This window comes from Lemur catta, chromosome 11 (genome assembly GCF_020740605.2).
Source record: "Lemur catta isolate mLemCat1 chromosome 11, mLemCat1.pri, whole genome shotgun sequence".
Taxonomy (NCBI): Eukaryota; Metazoa; Chordata; class Mammalia; order Primates; family Lemuridae; genus Lemur; species Lemur catta.
Window position 1 is genome coordinate 6,449,236 of NC_059138.1, and position 16,011 is coordinate 6,465,246.

The 16,011-nt window shown below is 38.5% G+C and overlaps 1 protein-coding gene across 3 annotated transcripts in view; it reads right to left on the reverse strand.

The window, feature by feature from the left end:
* The window catches only part of CUL1 (cullin 1), a 91,644-nt gene that overhangs the window by 49,705 nt on the left and 25,928 nt on the right, over window positions 1–16,011 (reverse strand). For 2 of the 3 annotated variants that reach the window (XM_045565109.1, XM_045565110.1), the window contains exon 2: window positions 8,783–9,083. In XM_045565109.1, the coding sequence (XP_045421065.1) occupies window positions 8,783–8,922 (140 nt within the window). In that variant the 5' untranslated portion in view covers window positions 8,923–9,083. The remainder of the gene's footprint in view (window positions 1–8,782; window positions 9,084–16,011) is intronic. The other variant, XM_045565111.1, reaches the window with a different exon arrangement.

Below are 16,011 nucleotides of genomic sequence, written 5' to 3' on the forward strand. Positions count from 1 at the left end.
GGAAGATGAGAGTGATAGGTGATAGCTAAAGGGCACGGGTTTCTTTTTGAGATCATGAAAATGTTCTAAAATTGAGAGTTGTGATGGTAGAACATATCTGTGCATATAGTACAACTATTAATATGTACATTTTAAATGAGTGTATGCCATGTGAATTATATCTCAAGAAAGCCATTTTAAAAAAACAATTCAATGCAATTTCAATCATAATCAATTTTTATGGCAGAAATTGACAAGCAGAATACAAAATGTATGAAGAAATACAAAGGACCTAGAATAGTCAAAACAATACTGGGAAAAAGAACAAAGGTGGAAGACTCAGACTACTTGACTTTAAGAGTTTTCATAATGCTACAATAATCAAGACATTATGAAAAATAAAAACACTATTTTCCCACATGAACATAGATGCTAGAAATACTTAGCAAATCAAGTAATATACCATTCCTTACGGTTCAACCTATCAGTGAAACAGAATCCCAGAAACAGAACCATACTTCTGTTATCATTTAATTTTAACAAAGGCACCAAAGCAACCCACTGAGGAACTCTTTTCAACAATGACACTAGAACAATTGGCTATCCACATGAGGGAAAAATTAACCTCAAGCTCTACCAGACACCATATAAAAAAGTTAACTCCAGATGGATCATAGGTCTAAATGTAAAAGCCCAAACCATGAAGCCATAAGAGGAAAACACAAAGTAATGTTGTAAACTAGGCAAACATTTCTTAGGTCACAGAAGCAGTAACCGTAAAGGAAAAATAAAACCAATACATTAAGTTTCCTCAAAATAAAAAAATGTTTCCCCAAAGACACCATTAAGGAAACAATTAGCAAAGCCTCAGACTTAGAGAAAATATGAGCAAAATATATCTGCCAAAACAGTGGTATCCCAGATATATACAGAACTACAACTAAATAATAAAAAGTAAAATATCCCCAAAATGGAAAAAAGGCAGGCAACAGACTGGACACTTTACAAAAGACAACATACAAAACTAGCATATGAAAAGGAGCTTAATGGAGACAAAGCTTACATGACAATCCCGACAGGTGTATACCTTTCAGGGAGTAACAAAGCACCTTTGAAGAATGGGATGGACTGTTTTGAATGCAGGCTGCATCAGCAGACAGACAAGAGTCAAAGCACATCGTGCATAGCTCTGATGACACACAATCTTCACTTCATATTATTTTTATCTTGGCTTTAAATCAACTAAACTCTATGGGGGAAAAGTTATCAGAAAAGGAAAAAGCAGATTCTTTATGTGTATCAGAAGCTGCCTGAGAAGTGCAGCCAAGGGCTCCCTCACATCTCACTGTAGTAAACGCACCACGTGAATAACTCAAGTGCGTCCCCTGGTAGGGGAGAATCCTCCACGTCCAAGGAGGGACTTTTAAATGGATGTATTTCTGAATTACGAGGGTGCCTTTTTCCTGAAGAGCGAGTCCTGAGGGGCCCTGTGAGGAAGCTACAGGACATGAGTCTTCCACCTGCTTGCTCTCCATGATCCGGGCTCGTTCTGCTGCTCCCTCATGGGGACCACACTTGTCACCTGCTGTCCCAACATGTGTGCACAAATTAAGTGTTAATAATCACTTACTTTAGATGAGTATAAAAACTAAATATGACTAATATTTAAAAGATTAAAATGGTCACATCTAAAGTTATTCTTACAGCAAAAAAATTAGAATATGAGAAAAAATTAAATATAGGAATTCAGATGAAATAAGGAAAAGAAAAAACAACAAAAATCAAAAAAGGCAATAAAGTGGAGTTTCATTCAGCAGACAATGAGTTAGTAGCTTTAAGATTATACCAAGGCAGCCACAGAGTCCAACAAACCCACACATTTGACTTTTAAAACTCTGGGAATCTTCGGACAGTTTCTTTAGCAAAAAAGGAGATGAGACTCTAAGCAGACATCTGGGGTCTTTCATTCAGATGTCTGTCTGGGGTGGAGGGAAATGGTATAAGGTGTAGGGTTGTTTATGTTAAAGAACTGAGCCTGGTTCAGCCTCCAAAATAGGCCCTACAACTCCTCTGTTGTCGTCCTAGAAACACGGACCCGTGTGCCAAGGCTTGCTTCTTTCCTGGCTGGCAGGCACGAGTTGCTGTGACAGGGCCCTGTCAGATGTGAAGCCGTCTAAGGCAGGGCCACAGACTCTCATCTCTCAGCACACGCTCACGGGGCACCTGCCCGCACCAGGCCTGCAGGCCAGGTCTAGTGACAGGCCGCCTCGCGGAGCCCAGCAGGTGCTGCCAGGGTGGGCTGCACACCACTACTGTGAAGCAACGCGAGCGCGGGGTGATGCAGCCAGGTTTCTCAACATACTGCAAATGCTGCAGGGACAGAGGATGGCTCAAAAGTCTTTGTCAGCCTGCAGTACCACACCTTATTTCTGAAGTAAACTCATCTGAGGGATCAATTCTTGGCTTTTAGTTATTACCAAATTCCAACCATTTTCATTTTCTAAAAGAAAAGCCAATTCAATTAAAGAAGTAAAACCAAACAGAACAGAACCATTTTCTACTGCCACTTCTTTCCCAACTACAACTTAAAAAGTGGAAATTTAAAGAACTTCTATTAAAATCATTTGGAAAGACTCTGAACTAAAAGAGGTCTTAAAAATACAATACTTCCTCCTATCTTTACATGACAACAAAAGTACCAGCTGTTCAAAATGGCAAAAGTAGCAGGCCCACATCCAACGCTGTATAATCAGTCTGCAGTTAAAAAGAATAAAGTCCTCTCCAGTCTGTGGTTAGGTGCATTTCTGAAAAGAAATATCCCATACAAAGCAAATAAATTCACATCTAATAGCATAGTTCAAAAAAGAAAATACTACTTGCCACTGATTGTAATGAACTATAAAATTTGTTTTAAAATGTTTGAAATGTTCTGAGTATTCATACAATGAATCAAATTTAGAAGAATAGTATGTTTATACTAATTTTAAAAATCACCTATTGAGACAATTATGTAATATAATAATTTCTGTGGGTCCTCGCTCTAAGACAAACATACAACTTTTCAATCCCAAAAACTATTTTAATAGTACCAGGTCAGTAGTGAAAGGCAGAGAGAATTTTGCAAACTAGGAATTATGTCTGCATAAGGAAAACTAATAAACTGTATTTTTAAGTATCTGCTCTACACTGAAAATCTAGAAAGCACATAATTTTTAAGAAATAATCTATAAGCCCACTGCCTAGAGATAGCCACTTTCAATAGGGTGTGTATAAACTTTTTCAAAAGCAGGCAGTGCACCAGTGGCTCACAGTTCACATGCCGCTTTATATCTTGGCTTCTCTCAGCAATACATTATGAGCACTATTACATGTCAATGAATAGTCTTCACTGCATTTTTAATCACTATTTATAGTTACACATCGAATCCTTAGTGTTGAAGATTGAGGTTGTTTCCCATTGTTTACTATTATTAAAATATGCTGAAGAGCCTTGTAAGTACAGTTTTGAATTATTTCCTTAGGACAGAGTTATGTTTAAAAAAAATTGCTGGGCCAAAGTATACTTTTGTGTCTTTTAGAAATATATTTCTAAATTTCTTTCCAGAAAGATCATAGTAACTTAACACTTCTGCCTGCACTGTGGGAGTTCAGTCTCCCTCGCTCTTGCCAACACTGGCCATAATCGTTTCTTTAAAACTGTTTTCAACATGATCAATTACAAAAAACTCATTTTAACTCTTCATTTTTTTAAGTTATAAGGTTTGACATTTTCCCATATGCTTACTATTTGCATTTCTTCTTTCTGTGAACCAGTTGTCCTTTACAGCCCTATTCTAAAAATACGGATAAATATATATGTATATAAATGGTAGTTTACATTTGAAAAATATGAAAAACTGTCATGTTTAGGTTCATTTGATGTAAGCCAGGCTTACTAGGTGAGCAAAGGCAGACTCATGTAAGACTCCTAGATAGCGTGCAATGTGAAAAGTGTGCAAACCCATTTGTTGAACTAGATGGGTGGTTACTCCAAAATGGACATGCATCATTATTGATCTATTTTGAAAACAATTTGTTACGCCTTCTGTTTGATCTGCTTTCGTATGAGATTTTGGTTTTCTATAGAGGACAGAATTTTGCAGCAGGCAGGTGAAGTAGGAAGGCTGCCACCTTGAACATGGCCCCCTGCACCCCCAGCTCCTGTGGAATAAAAGGGGCAGAACGTGCAGACCTGAGCAGAGTGATGGTGGCAGCCGTGACAGGACTGCACAACTGGCAAATGCTGAGCGGCAGCAGGGACCAACGTGTCCTGGCATGCTGTCCCTGTAAAGCATATGCTGCAGGCTGCCAAGAGCTCAGCAGATTGACTCTGGGTGAAAAAGTGCCCCTACCCTCAGCAATCATGAATCGTAGCACAGAACATCAGAACAGAGGGATAAATGTTAATTATGAATATGCTCATGTTATGACTTACTGAGAGACAAGCAGCCAAGACTAGGAAACATGAATGAGATCCTTATGGTACGGCACTGGTGGGGAAAAAGACGACTTTGGAAACAACAGGCTACGAAAACAGAATGAACTAATTCAGTTCACAGCACCACAGGGAGAAAACCAGAAACTTCAACGTTTATGAGAATTCAGGTAGAAAGAAATAAAAGAGAAAGACATCACCACAAAAGTTTAAAGTGATTCCAAGGGAAGCTAAAATTATGGATCTGAGGTGCATGACAACTGCAGAAAAAAAAATTTTGACCTGGAACCAAGGGACATGTAGGTCTGGGGCCCAGCAAAACAAATAGAAGCCTCCAACAGACGACCTGACACCTTAACTTGCCGGGCTGGATCCCTACACTTCGCTGCATCCCCTTAAATGCCTTGCCACTAGTCAGAACCCATGTTTGTTTTCTGAGCCAAGCACAGCACCTGAAATATAATGCTGTCAATAAGTTGAGTAAGAAATTTCAATACCTATTTCTAGTTCAAAAGGAAGGACATCTACTATTATTTACCTGCCTACATTGAATGTACTATATCTTACAGCAAAAAAAAAAAAAGTTGTTGCATTTTAACATACATATGTAAAACATCACAGAAAACTAGAAGTGAATAGTTGAAAGTGCTGAATTAACAGACAGTGGGGAGCAACGGCTTAAGGCTAAAACTTTAGAAGAAAAAAAAACAGAAACCTTTGAGAAGTGACTGAAAACAAAGTTAATTTGAACTAGATCTTCCTGTTGGCAGATGCTCTGGGCCTTTTTATTCTTTTCCCCAAATTACCTTCTCACTTTTGCCATTTTGAATTGAAAAATCAAGAAAAATGTTTATGCTATATAATAACACATCTTCCTGTTACAGCAACCACAAATGCCAGAGGTTCCTAAAGGCTCTAAGAATATTTATTTTACATCCAGAATTAGGTTGCTTTCTCTAGAAAACACATATGCTTCTCCAGGATAGCCAAGGGGTAAAATTGTAGCTGTCAGCTACTAGCCGGAGTCATGGGAAGGAAAAGGATTCCTCCTTTTTCTCTCACCCAGCTTTCCTTTCCAATCCATTTCCTTCACCAGCTGCTGATGAGGCATGTCTAATTCTGCGGTGATACTGGAGCAGGGAGAAGCACTGCCAGCTCCTTCTTCCCTGGACCTAAAGTACCTCCTAACCTGAAACATAACCTCACAACAGCAAATGTTAGATGTCACAGTAAACAAGCCATTAGGGGATTGTTTTAAAACGGAATACAATAAGCAGTTAGGTAGGAGATCCAATATACACCAGTAAGAGAACACTTCTTGAAAAACTGCTCCGTTATGCAACCTGGGGCTAGGGTAAAACTAAAGTAATGGCAACATATATGTAGGTTCAAAAAGTCCTCTATCTTAAATGGCTTAAACACAGTGAAGAAGGTTCCAGAAAAATGTGACAGATGACTCAAAGTTCTTCTATACAATAACACTGATATTGGAAATGCTCATGAAAAGTGAGGGGGCATAATTTTATGATTTTTAATAATTAAATTAATGAACACAAGTATACATTCTACTGTTCTGTCTCTATCCTAAGATATTGAAGAATTGATCAAAATACTTTCTTTGGAACTTCATAAGGAAAATACAGAAATTTAATACTTTGAGGAATGTGATTCCTCAAAGATATAATAGCTAAAGGCTGTATAGTGACTAAAGGCAGCTTCTACATTCAGACTGCTAAGAATTTTAGCACCAGCATCATCACTTACTCCTGGTTGCTATAACAGTAAGGCGAATTCCTCAAGCTTTTGGACACCTTGTTCTCGACATTAATAGAGGAGTTCCTACCACCAACTGTCAGGGCTGGGATAAGCCTTAAAAGATGGGGATGGTTCTCAGCACAATGCCTGACACACAGGACTCAAACTGTAAATAATATCTAAAGTATTAAAGATATATTTTAGATTCAGTTTAGAGTCTCCAATTTTAATATATGAATCTGTTACCTTTTCAGACAAAAGTGGAAGGAAAAAAATACCCAATTTAAGAGAGGCAGTCCTAAAAAAATCAAAGTTGTAGGTTCCAGAACTATAAACTATAAGAATTTATTTATAGAATTAAAAAAATCAGTAATTTCTGCAAGCATACAGAGTCTCTACTTTCTCATAGTCCTACAAGCAAAAACATGTATCAAAGGACTAATCTGATTTTGTCAAAAATGACTTATTAAGAAATTCTCTAGAAACAGATTGGCAATGATATTTCCTTGGTCTCTATGGTAGTGCTCTCCTGTTTTTCTGCATACCAGAAATCCAACTAAGTGTCTTGTCTTACCACTGGATTCACCATCTTCAGCTCTATTACTTATAAGAATTTAAAAAAATGTCATACCCAGCAAGCCATAACCTTGTTGGGTAGAACATTCTGCTCCTAGGTATATACCCTAGAGAAGTGAAAACATATAGCCACATAAAAACTCATACATAGTGTTCTAACAGTATTCACAGTAGCCAAAAGTGGAAATAACCCAAATGTCCACCACCCATGAATGGATAAACAAAATGTAGAATATCTATACAATTCAGTCACAAAAAGGAATCAAATAAATATTGATACATGCTACAAAGAGGATAAAATTTGAGAACGTTATGCTCAGTGAAAGAAGCCAGACCTGAAGGCCATGTTGCATGATTCTATTTGTACAAAATGTCCAGAATAGGCAAATTCATAGAGACAGAAAGTAGATTAGTGGTTGAAAGGGACTAGGGGAAGGGGGAGTGATTGCTAATGGATATAAGGTATCTTTTGGGGATGATGAAATGTTCTAAAATTAATGGTGGTGTTTGCAAAACTCTAAATATTCCAAAAACTGCTGCATTGTATACTTTACAAAAGGGTGAATTATATCTCAATTAAGCTGTTAATTTTTTTTTTAAATGTTCTGTAGGCTAGGTGAGGTAGCTCATCCCTATAATCCCAGCACTTTGGGAGGCCAAGGTGGGAGGACCGCTTGAGGCCAAAAGTTCCAAGACCAGCCTGGGCAACATAGTGGGACCCCATCTCCACAAAAAAATAAAACAAATTAGCCAGGCATGGTGGCATGCACTTATAGTCCAAGCTACTCAGGAGGCTGAGGCAGGAGGATTGCTTGAGTCCAAGAGTACAAGGTTACAATGAGCTATGATGGAGCCACGATATTCCATCCTGGATGAAAGCTTGTCTCTTAAAAAAAAAAGTGTTCTACATGTAAGTGTATGTATATATCAATACATACAATAAATTTTAAGTTAATTTATATAGTTTCATACCTATTTATGTTAATTTTTTTAGGATCCTAAAATATTAACATATTTGACAACATGCTTGAATAACATAACCTAGTTTGATAATCACTAATACATACTAAAGATTTAAACCTAAAGCTCCATTGAAATAGCAGCAACTTTAAAGTCCTATAGTCAGTGGCAATCTGCTCTGAGTTAGCTTAGCTCTAATTTCAGTCTTACATTTGTATGGAATAAAGAAACTACAAATTGAACCGTACATCTCTGAGTATATGAATAGCAAGAGCGACACCTTATACTCTCATGACCTCTGCAGCACACAGCATAGTCCCTTATAACATCACGGACCTGAGTGAAATAAACGAGTGAAATGCTTTTTTGATACCATATCTGTAAAACAGGGCCATAACAGTAAAACTTTTGCTCCATGTGCTATCAACCAGGTCAACAAACTTCTCCTATAAAGGGGCAGATAAGAAATATTTTAGGCTTTGTGGGCCAGACTACTTCTAATACAACTACTCAACTCTGTTCCCATGACACAAAGACAGCCTTAGACTATATATAAATGAAAGGACAATAAACAAATAATTCCCTGCTTTAGACCAGCAGCACTGTCCAACAGAACTTTCCACAATTGACAGAAATATCCTATTATCTGAATATTGAGTACTTGGCAATATAGCTATTGCAATTAAGGAACTGAATTTTTGTCCAAAAGAATTTCTTTCTGCAATGATACAAATATTCTATTATCTGACTTCCGAGCACTTGCAATACGGCTACCTACTAAGGAACTGAACTTTTAGATTACTGTAAATGTAAATAGCCACATGTGACTAGTGGCTGTATTGTCCAGTGCTGCATTAGACCATTAATGAGGCAATTTTACTATGTTCAAAAAACTTAAAGCTAAAAGTGAACTCTGATTACATCGCAGGAAGAACTGGGAAGAAAAAACATGATGGAAAATTTCTAATAATTCATAGATCATACTAGTAAATAATCAAAATTCTAAGCAAATCAACCTGCACTCAGGCAGGAGGATACGTGTAGAGCTCCATGTATCTGGACTTCGCCATGCTCTGTCGGGTGTACACCTGCTGAATGCCAGCTCTGAGGTCGTCCCAGATCTGGTCCAGACCAATCTGCTTCAGGCCATGCGGGTTCTGGCTCCTGGTTGACGACATTGTGAAGGATGTTCTAAAGTCGTCCGGCGCAGCAATCCTTATTCAAAATACAGCTAGTTCTCCATTAGATGAAAATATACAGTACCATTCCAAATTTATTCACAGCAGCTCAGAAAGGATGTCCTTTAAATGTAGAGAATGAAATCTCATTGCAGGCAAACCTAAAGAAGAAATAAAGGGAATTAATGAATTCTCTCTACCATCCTGGGGTAGGCAATAGGGTGACACACACTGATAGAAACAGTCAGTCTGCAGGCATGTGCAGGGGACCCGCTAATCCAGAGATCATTTCTCTGTGTGAGATACACATTAATTATACGGTCTGTGTATAAAAATATCCTTATTTAGACATTTTGTTCAAAATCATTATGACTATTAGAACTTTATGAGAAAAGCTGCGTAAAACTTTGCACAAGCACAGCTAACTGTTGCCTTTCTTTGTCTTCTAAAGTAATCATAACTTACCACTTTACCTATATGACAATTAGAAGATAAACTCAAAGAAAAATGGGCATAATTCTCAGAAACACAAACAGCTAATAAATAGGAAAAATCATTCAATCTCACTAGTAATCTGTGACTTTTGGTAACTTTTCACTAAGTACTTAGCAAGAATGCAAATTCTGGTGAGGCTGAAGATGAAGGGAAATGGGCACTCCCCTTTGTAGAAGGGAATTTGGCAAGAATTATCAAAATTTAAAATGTAATCTGAATTTAGAAAGACCTGGGTTTGAAGCTCAGCACCATACCTACTAGGGAGGTATATGGTCTTGGGTAAATTACTCAACCTCTCTAAGACTCAATTTCCTAGTCTGCAAAATGGGGGCAAATCACTTTCCTCAAATGATTGTTGTAGGGTTTAAATAAGATAATGTATATAAAATATTTAACACATAGTAAATGCTTAACAGATAATAGTGGCTATTATTTTTAAGTATATGAAGCTACTGTAAAATTCAATTTATAATGCTTCAGGATCTTGGACCCATAAAGGATCTTAGGTATTCAATACTGAATTAAATCAGTACTTCTGAATGTACAGTATTATAGGCATACTTTAAGGACTATGTACACTGCACCAAATGTAAACATTTTAAACAAGTATTTCTGATGCAAACCAAGAAACACTGAATTATTTTAATGGCTTCATAAAACCAGTTTTCTTGAGAAGTAAATGAGATCTGGAACACTAAGGATAGGTAGTTAAAGCCTGCAAATCCAAGTCTGAGTTACCCATCAATCAATTCAGTGCATCCCATATCCTCAATGGCATTATAGAGTTCTGTGTAACCTAAGGCACATTTAAAGACTTTACTGTAAGGTCATATTTACAGATTAAGTCTGAACTACTGAAACCTACATCATCTCTAATATTTATATTCTGAGCTCTGGGACTTCATATTTTATAAAGCCACAACACCATTCCTGATCCTGAAAGTATTTTATTTCATACATTCAAATAGATACATTCAAATGTGAATTATAAAAACATCTAACATAAGGATTCTCTCAAGTTTTAAGATCTAACAACTCAGCAACCACTCTGCAAATGTTCCCTATGTAAAGCTTCAATCTGCCCTTCCTTTCACCAACCTTATGAGGATCACACCAACACCCTGCTTGACAGCAGTGTTCTGGACTGACAGTTTCACCGGACAGCATCAACCAATTCAACCTACCCTCCTTTTCCCCATCACTTATTTAATTTCTCCTTAAGGAGAAATTATCACTTAAATTCCCCAAACTCACAGTTCAATTAATTCTATCTTGGATAAGCTTTCTCATACCCCTCTAACATGTTCTTTACTCCTTTTTCTTTTTCCTCTTTTCTGATTTCTACCAGCAACTGAAAAAAAAGTCCCCCAAATGCCATTCTCTATCAGTGCTCTCCATCTTAGCAAGAGGCAACGCAACGCCACATGTATCCCTGTGTCAGAAACCGAGCAATCATTCTGATGCCTCATCTTTCACATTCAATGCTACTGATTTTAACTTTCAAGGTCATTTCAAATCTATTCACTCACCGCCACTTCCTCCTCTAGTAGTCATCATGTCTTACCTGAACCACTGTTTTAGTCGTCTGAACTAGACCTCCAGACCTCCCAGCCGTGTGTACCATCCCCACATCCATTCTTGACAGTCCAGTCTAAACTTCTCATCCTAAGATGTTGTCATCCTGAGAGCAATGAGGAGCCGAGGTCGAGTCTGAATCAGGGAAATCCTTAATACAGCATGATCAGACCCTTCTCTCTCTCTCTCTCCATTTGCCTCCTACAAAACTGTCCCCCTAATCCCCACACAGACTCCTCACCCACTTCTCCTTTCCACTCCTGGGGATCTTTGCATTTGCTGCTGTTTCTGCCTGAAATGCTCCTCCCCTTCTTCACCAAGTTGCCTTCCAGTCATACTTCAGAAGAGACTTACTACAAGTCCCAGAAGAGGTTCAGGTTCACCCATTGCATGGGACTTTCCCTTCTTAACACTTATTCTAGGTCATTATCCCGTGCTTGGTGATTTACTGTAACTCTCTCACTTCACTGATGTGAAAGATCCACAGGCACAGAGGCCATCTCGTTTGCTCTCCATTTTATCTTGAGAGTCTAGTGCAGAGCCTCGTACACAGCTCAACAAATGTTTTACAAGAACAAATGAAAGAATAAATTAAGGAATTAAAAAGCTGTAAGTTTTTAAAGTATTTAAAAATAATAAAATACCAGTATCATCAAGCATCTGAACTTGTTCAAAATTCCCCTTTAGAATCTCAATGAAATTCTATCTTGTTTTTTCTAAACTTTTTCCTTCAAACACTAGACTTTAGGCTAAAATTTATGTCTTGCCATTTCATTTAGTAATGTTTTATATATATGTCTGATCATTGCAAATGTATATATATCTTAACATAGTGTTTAAACAGGCTCATGAGAATTACAGAACTTTAGTGACCATTTATATTTATTTAACAAATATTCAGTAGGAAACTACTGTATATACCAGGCACTATCCTAGGCCCTGTTTATGCATGATTAATAGTGAATCAAAACAGACATGGTATACTTATAATACTACAATTACGCAATAAAGTGAACTTTCTAAGAAGCTAACACATAAAAACTTGTAGTAAATAATCTACTTGTAAACTGGAAACTTTATGTGCCATGCATTTGTATACCAAAAGCATTTGTTCATAAGAGTCAAATACAGTCACAGAGGATTAGAGGTTAACCTTAAAGATAGTTCTGGCCCTTTCTTTTTCAGATGAAGAAACTGATTCAAAGAAGAAATCAAACTTGACAGGATTATAATGCTATGAAGTAGCAGGAGCACAAGCCAGGTCTCTGGGTTCTCAAGCGGGTACACCCTAGTCTCAACTTTAGGTTATTTTTAAGGTGTTAATAAACAGTGAAACCCTGTAAAAGTCATAAGAAAAAAACAGATTTACCAATTACCTATTTATTGAACTAAGAAACCCAAACAGCTCCAATTAAGAGCTGACAGTTTTAAAGAATTAATAAGTCAGTTGTAATGGTATCAGTATTGAATCTATTTGAATATTTCAAAATTTAAGAAAGCCCAATTTTGTTTAAAAGCCTGACTTTTTAAAAACTAAGATAAACACTGAAAATATCAGAATATAAAGAATAAAGTCAAGATGCCACTTATCCTATAGCCAAGTTAAAATATACCAAATAAAATAGTCAATGTGTATTTTTCTCTACAATACCTCCATTCCCCTGTGCATAAGTACACCAAATATGTTCTTTACATAGTCTCTTTTCTTCTTTGTATTATACTTCTGATTCCAATTATGAATCTTATTCTATCAAGACTCACAGATAATCTATGAGATCAAATACAACCTTTTCATGTTAAAATGTTAAGTTTATTTAATTACACACTTTTGGTGTCCACTTCTACATGTGGCAATTTTGTGCCACAACAGACCTCAGCTTATATTCAGAAGATGCTGAAAAATTAGCAAAATCATCTATTCCTGTTATGTGCTTTGTTCTTTCTTCTCTGCCCATTTCCTTTTTCCAATTGTGCCTACTGAGTACCCAAAATTCATACATAGTTGAGAATCTGAGATTCTCAAAAATTCACACATCCATATCTACTTAACTGGCCAAGTTTAAAGAGGATGACCTTATATTTTTAATATGCCCTAGAGAGACTCACGCCTATGTACTTAAAACATTTATAACTAATACAGCAAAAGAACCTAACACTAAGTTTAAAAGGAAATGTTAAAAGCAAGCACATCATGCAGATTTCTTTTTTTTTTTTTTTTTTTTTTGAGACAGAGTCTCGCTCTGTTGCCCGGGCTAGAGTGAGTGCCGTGGCATCAGCCTAGCTCACAGCAACCTCAAACTCCTGGGCTTAAGCGATTCTCCTGCCTCAGCCTCCCGAGTAGCTGGGACTACAGGCATGAGCCACCATGCCCGGCTAATTTTTTCTATATGTACATATATATATATATTAGTTGGCCGGATAATTTCTTTCTATTTTTAGTAGAGACGGGGTCTCGCTCTTGCTGAGGCTGGTCTTGAACTCCTGACCTTGAGCAATCCACCCGCCTCGGCCTCCCAGAGCGCTAGGATTATAGGCGTGAGCCACCGCGCCCGGCCTCATGCAAATGTCTTAAAGGCTAGGTCACATGCTGACCAGCAACAGCGGACATGCTGGGCCCACTCAGGGCCCTCTAGAGCAGATGCTAAGACCCAGCATGGGCACCTGCGAAGAGGAAGAGGAGGAAGCAGGACTAGGCAGAAAGGCAGTGAACTGTGAGCAGACCCTGTGAGGCCAGCACCAATCTGGCAGAGAACTGTACAAGTACTGCCAGAGGGTCTCACAGGGGCCTGCAGGCCAGGCCTTTACACTGACTGGGAAGGACACAACCAGGGCCAGCCAGCTCTGCGCAGAGGCACGAAGGAGCTAATACCCCGGATCAAGTCCTTCCTTGAAGGGCAGCTGAGTGGGGGCCCCTCTGCATCTACCAGACGGCTCCAATGGATACAAGAGGCTTGGATGATGGAGTTTTCCAGTTTGGGCACAGGGTATGTGGGTGAGTGTTGAGTGTGCACGCTTAATCTACTGATGCATCACTCAAGTGTTTGGTGAACTGAACTGTCTGTCAAAGTGCCTGGAGGGATAAAATAGCATAGAGGTGCCCACAAAGGACTAGCTTATCTGTCAATGTCAAATTTTCAGAAATATACCACTTTACAAACTATATGCCCTCCATCTCATAATCAGGCCATCAAAAAATATCAATAATCTTAAGCAGATTTCATAAAAGCTGGACAGTGGTTCAAATGGTTTTTTAGGCAAGGAGTAAAACTACTTTCCTAATAAGTCACATCACATAGCTAGAAAGCTTAAGAGGTCCCCAAAACCTACAGATACTAAAAATAAAAGAACCAAAAATATACTTAGGAAATGAGGTAGTTTTCAAAAGTACTCTGATTTACAGGCCCCTGGCATTACAGGATTTACCAACTGTGGTCATGAACGTCCACGAGGCTCAGGACGTGTAACCTGCAGGTTTGCTGCTGCACAACTTGCAGGCACAGGTCCAAGCAGCCAGCAGATAAGCGGGTGGCCAGGGAGTGAAGCGGCTGACAGCTAGGGCAGACACAAGTCCCTCACAGCTCAGTGTTCTCTAGGTGGCCCAAACCACACTCACAAGCCCCTCTAGTCCCCAGGAGATGGACAGACTTCATCTTCTTGATGGGAAACCAAGGCACCAAAGGCAAGGAACCAAGGTAAAGAGCCAAGGACAGAACCAGCTGGACCTTCACACACAAGCCACTGGCTCAAGAGCCCATACAAGTTATCACAACCCATACACTCCCCTACATTATACTTCACTTTCATTTCACCCTGGGAAGATAAGATAATGGAATGGAACACAATAGTCAAAATAAACAGGTCTAACTGAAGAAGGGAGGTTGTATATTTAAGAACCTGTCTCACAGAAAACATTGTTATTCCAAAAGGAAATGAAAGCCAACAGAATCAATATTAAGCTTTCTAACAATTCGAACTGTGAACTAATCAAACAGCCTATTTCTCAAGATTAATGGTGCATAAGACTCTTTCATTGAGTAGAAGTGTGAACTAACTAAATGACCTCTAAGAATTCTGAAAATATATCTTCTTTGACATTAGTAATTCAGTTTTATCCAGGCATACTGAAAGGGCTTTTGAAAAAGAACACTTCCAACACTCTTCCACTAATTGGAACATCTACTGAACTGAACATCGAGGGAATCTGGGAATTACTAGCTTTAGTGAAGTTAAATACTTTACTTTGTTTGCTACAAGACTTCAGAGGCCTTGATAAGTACACGTCTTATGAATTTCCATCAGAAAAACACAGTACAAAGCATCTCTCCCTCAAGCTTAGTTGGCCATAGAATATTTTTTCCTGAACATATCGGACTGGATTGTCAAGAAAATGCTAGTATTTCAAGGAACATGACTTTTAAAAAATGCCCCTGCGCTGCCCCCACTGTGCTGCCCATCTCCTGACCCCACATTCTTCTGGGGTCAGCCACTCACTGTTCTGCAACTTTTTCACTTAAGAATGATACACTTCACTTCATTTAATGAAATACACCTGTTGTTTTGCGAGCTATCTAATCTCCTGTTACATTCATCAAACTAATCCCCTACAAAAAGCTTTCAGGTATTTACTTTTTAACAATTATAAGTAACACTGCAGCCGTATAAATATTTATTTTTTGCTTGAGTATATATGATAAATACCTGTATGCATCTGATAAATACGACACGGACTATGATACCATCTACAGACAGGAAACATTAGGGAGGAACAGATTTGTGGGAGGGAAGTTTCCTGTCAGACGTGATGAACCTGGGGTCCTTGTGCGTCACCCAGGCAGCTGGACACACGGGAGCACAGCACAACAGAGAGGGCAGCCCCGGAGCGCTGACTTCTGACACCCACCACGTGATGCTGGAGACCACGGTTCCTCGGGGGAATACAGCAAAGAGCTGGGCCCAAACTGAGTTCTGAGTGACATTTAAAAGCAGACCAGATGATGCGGAACCCACAGAGTTTGTAAC